The following is a 4,633-nucleotide window of genomic DNA, read 5'->3' on the forward strand; positions in this document are numbered from 1 at the left end:
TTCATCACTCCCCCTCTCATCCCATGTCTCCTAGTGAGGGGGGAGAAGATCTCCCCGTAGTCCTTCTGGGAGGGTGTGTGGAAAGGTACTCGCATCCCGACTCCTCTTCTTATAATAACCGATGATGCGGGTAAACACTTCTATATATATATATATATATATATATATATATATATATATATATATATATATATATATATATATATATATATATATATATATATATATATATATATATATATATATATATATATATATTTATATTTATGTAGATTATATTGTTATACCTTAGGGCGGAGGTGTAAGACCGCCGTAACCGACCTCCCATCTTCAAAACTAACCATTCGTCCAAACTGATCTGTTATTTTAATACTTACTTTCTCCAACGTGTTAGTATTTAATGTCTTGTACACTAGGGGATGAGCCCCTCTAGAATATGAGTCATGATAATTGATTGCATCTAAGATATTTACAATTTGCCCCCCGTATCGATTCGGCTCGATGACGTCACTATAAATGAGTAAATAGTCACAACCTCCGTCATTGTCTGGGGGGAAGGAGGCCACGACCTTGGAGGCTGTTGTAATGTCATCTGATTTTGCCTGATAAATGTTGTATTTGCGACTGCTGTCAAAACCAAGTACATTAGCTATTCTGTGTTTAAATTGAAGGCTGAGAGAATATAACGAACCAGTACCTTCATTGTTAAGAGTGGAGGCTAGTAATACTCGCTCTAAGGATTGGTCATAGGTGAGGATTGGTTCTCTTTCTGAGAAGTATATTTTGAAATCACCCCTGAAACTAAGTTTCATGTCGGTGATTATTTGTCGGCTAAGCTCACTCGTGATGAATGTGATGTTTCTGGATGATATGTTGGTTTTGGGGAGGAAGGTGTAAATGAGATGTTCTGGGCTTTTAGAAAGAGTTCCTCGTTTAAAAGTAGCATAGACGTCTATGCCAGACTCCCCCTCATCCTTGATGATAGCGTTAATTCGTCTGGGTAGGAGTATATTGACTAAGGCCACTTCATGTTTAATGGAAGGGTTTAAATGTAGAGTGGGGATGGTGTTTGTAAATGCCGAACTTGTGTTGTTGTATATATCTTCTTGGTCGAGGCTAGTAAGGTATATGTAGAGTTCCTCGTCCATTGTTAAGTTATGTACTGATTGGGGTGGGAATAAAACATCATTACTTATATTTTATTTTATTAATCTACTAAGGAAATATTACTTTTAAAAGAACTACAACAGGGGGATTATTCCCCATAACAAATTACATATAAAGAGCAGCAGCTGTTGGTGCTGCTGTCGCCCGCTGCTGCCGCTGCTGCCGCTGCTGGAGCTGTTGGTACCACTGACACCGCTGCCACCGTTGATGGTACTGCTGCTGCTGCTGCCACCGCTGGAGCCGTTGTAGTTGGTGGTACTGCTGCCGCTACCGTCACAGCTGCTGGAGCTGTGGTTACCGCTGACACCGCTGCCAGCGATGATGGTCCTGTTGCTGCCGCTGCCACCGCTGGAACCGCTGTAGTTGCTGGTACTGCTGCCGCTACCACCCCGCTACTGGAGCTGTGGTTACCGCTGACACCGCTTGCCAGCGTTGATGGTACTGCTTCTGGTGCTGCTGCTGCTGCTGCTGCTGGTGTAGTTGGTGGTACTGGTGCCGCCACCGCCACTGGAGCTGTTGGTACCGCTGACACCACTGCCACCGTCGTTGGTGGTGGTGCTGCTGCTACGGTTGCTGCTGCTACCACCACCGAAGCTGCTGTAGATGGTGGTACTGCTGCTGTCGTCGCTGCTGCTGCTGTTACTGACGGTGGTGGTGCTGCCACCTCTTCTTTGTGAGGGGGATGGTTACAGCTTTCGTTGTTTTTTCGGTGAGGAGGATAACAGGAATATTTCCTGTGACTCTCCATCGAGGATGGTGTCAATACGATGATTTGAGAGGGGGTCGAAGTCAATAGTGGTTTCGATCCGTCGTTTGGCTGTAGCAGATGTTGAGGGTGGGGGTGGAGCGGCGCTGGAGGTGGATGAGTACTCTTGTAGATGTCTCTTCTTCCTGGGGGTAGCTGGTGGTGCTGGTGGTGTAGAACGAGAAGAGCTTCCTGGGGTGGTGGCACCCTCCCCCACCACTGCATCTAGGGTGATAGTTTTACTATCACCCTCTCCCCTGGGATCATCATTCGGGAGGGGTACCATTGATGGGGTAACAGTAGAGGGACGTTTGAGGATTACCAGCTCCTTGTTATGCTTGGCTAACTCACTATTGAGAGAAATGAGCATGGGTCCGACGTCCTTGTGCCAGTTGTCCATGCCACCACGGGAGGCCCCCAGCCCATGGGGTACCACCAACCGAAATATGGTTGGGGTTCTTACCATAAGATTGCCAACCTTTGTTAGGGCGGTTTTCAGCCAAAACAATCTATTTTTGGCAGTGTCCTGGGTGACATTGGTGATGTAGTGGATGTCGGCGGAAGACTGCACTTGCTCCTGAGCTATAGGGTTGGACTCGAAGGGTGCTCCTGCACCGAAAGCAGAAATTAGCGCCACTATGGTGGGGCGGAAGAACAACACTGGCTCTTAGACACTGTCTTGACCGTCGGAGGGTAGGGGAGCTATCTTCACTTCAATGTCCCCTGGGGTAGACCGGTAATGTATTGTGGCCCTGTTGACATTAGTCAGTCCTTCACGTTCCACAAGGGCATAGTTGTAACATTTCCATATTTCACTTGCCAGCCCATAGGGACGCACAACGGCAGCGGGGAGATCATACACTATTACATCTCCAACCCCAAAGGCGTGGGTGTCGGTGATGTCGTTGTCTATTGACTTAATGGATGATAAAGCCATGGCAGAGGGGCGGTTGAGAGGAGCGTGTCGTCGTCAACTATAGTGACCAGGAGTGACGGAGGGGGCCTTTAAATACACCTGTGTCCCCACCTGGAGGGAGAGGAATGTAGGGGTGTGGGGTAGAGGCCGCCTTCCTCACCTTAAAAGTCCATACACACTCCGTCCAGTCTCGAAGGCTGTAATCTGGTCTCGATGTTGGAAGGTTAATTTTTCCATTTGCCATATCTCCGTCTGGATTTCCTGGGATGAATATTCTTCATAGCATTTCACCGTTTCTCCAAATGACTTAAAAAACCGTTCTGGAGGGGCACTCAACACAAGACGGCCATAACAATCTCACAATGCATATATCAATCTACATTTGTGTTCGACATACTTGTAGTACCGCTGAGTAGCAACCAACTTCTTTAATAAGGGAGATTTGTCTTCTGCAGGTGTAGCTGGGGGAGGAGTGGGTCTAGAAGCTTGCTCCATGGTGGATATGCAACTGAATATGGTGGTCTTTAAGATGACCTTCATATAGGTCTTCAATACGGCTGCCAATGGGGTCTCCTATGGATGCCCCTCCCCCCTTTTAACTGTGATCTGGCGCGATAATTACGTATGAGGGTTGGGTCTATGCCAGCCATCCTCAGTAAAACCCTTACATCCTCCTTGTCAGTTGCCCTAAATTGTCCCTTAGTAAAGGCTAGAGTTTTAATTATATCTAAAATATTTAAATTTTGTATAGGCTTTAATAAATTTCCGCGACTATCCCACATCACCTGTTGGCTGTTTTGCCCAAACATGTTCAATAATGCTTTGACATGTGGAATTTCCTCAATTTTAAAATTCACATTTATTAAGTTGTCCAGACTTGGATTTTGGAGCGTGATGGTGGCTTTATGTGGAGTGTGCCCAGCAACAATTACTTGCATTTCGGGTGGAAGGATGGAATGTCCCCTTTTTTTATTTATTTTTTTTTTTTTTTAAAAAAAAGGTGATGGTCGCGCCGGGCGGCCGCCGTTGTTTTTTTTTTAAAGGGCGGCGGCGGGCGACGGTCGCCGGGGGCCCCAATGTCATTTAATGGATGTGTGACCAGCCCCGCCCGTCTGGAGGGACTACTGCGGCAACACCGCCCACAGCCCGTTGTTGTCAGGTGAGAGGAGGGGGTGTCCTCTTCCCCCACTCCCCCATCACCCCTACCAGAGTCACAGGTGGGTAGGTTACAGGCTCCACCAACATTATTACTTGAGTTGGATTCGTTTTTTAAAGAGAAGGACATACTTTCACTACCATCACCGCTGGGGGAGGGCAGACCCACCGCAATAGGAGGTGATGGTGAGTCCTTGTTTTTATTAAATAAATATTTTTCGGCTATGAATCGTGGTACCAGTCAATATTCTTTCACCATTTTTTTTCTCTCGTTACTTATTTACGTAATTACCTTCCCAGCAAACAATTTTAGGTTGCCACAACATATCTGGAAAGTATTTGAAAGGATTGGAAACGTTTGTTTTATCGTATCAGATACGATATTGTGTGTGGACTTAAATAGGTTTCCAAAACTTATAACCAAGACCTACGTATCTAACACTAATTTGAGATGGTGTGGCAACTTTACAATTCTAACATGAGTTATTCATAATCCATTCATACACCAATATGAATCTCTTGTGAAAGGTTTGAGCCTAATCTGAACCCTTTTCACATCTTTGTGTTTAAAGTTAAATTTCTTGAAATTAAATTATATTATTTTATATTATATTATTTTTTTTATTATATTTTATTTTATATTGTATTAT

The 4,633-nt window shown here is 45.1% G+C and overlaps 1 protein-coding gene across 1 annotated transcript in view; it reads right to left on the reverse strand.

Moving 5' to 3' along the window:
- Window positions 1-1,574: 1,574 nt before the first annotated feature.
- Window positions 1,575-4,633, reverse strand: part of LOC138353386 (period circadian protein-like) — a 20,268-nt gene continuing 17,209 nt past the window's right edge. Inside the window, exon 2 of the mRNA XM_069306389.1 lies at window positions 1,575-1,836. Within this exon, the coding sequence (XP_069162490.1) occupies window positions 1,575-1,836 (262 nt within the window). The remainder of the gene's footprint in view (window positions 1,837-4,633) is intronic.

Source organism: Procambarus clarkii, chromosome 57 (genome assembly GCF_040958095.1).
Source record: "Procambarus clarkii isolate CNS0578487 chromosome 57, FALCON_Pclarkii_2.0, whole genome shotgun sequence".
In the NCBI taxonomy this organism is placed as follows: Eukaryota; Metazoa; Arthropoda; class Malacostraca; order Decapoda; family Cambaridae; genus Procambarus; species Procambarus clarkii.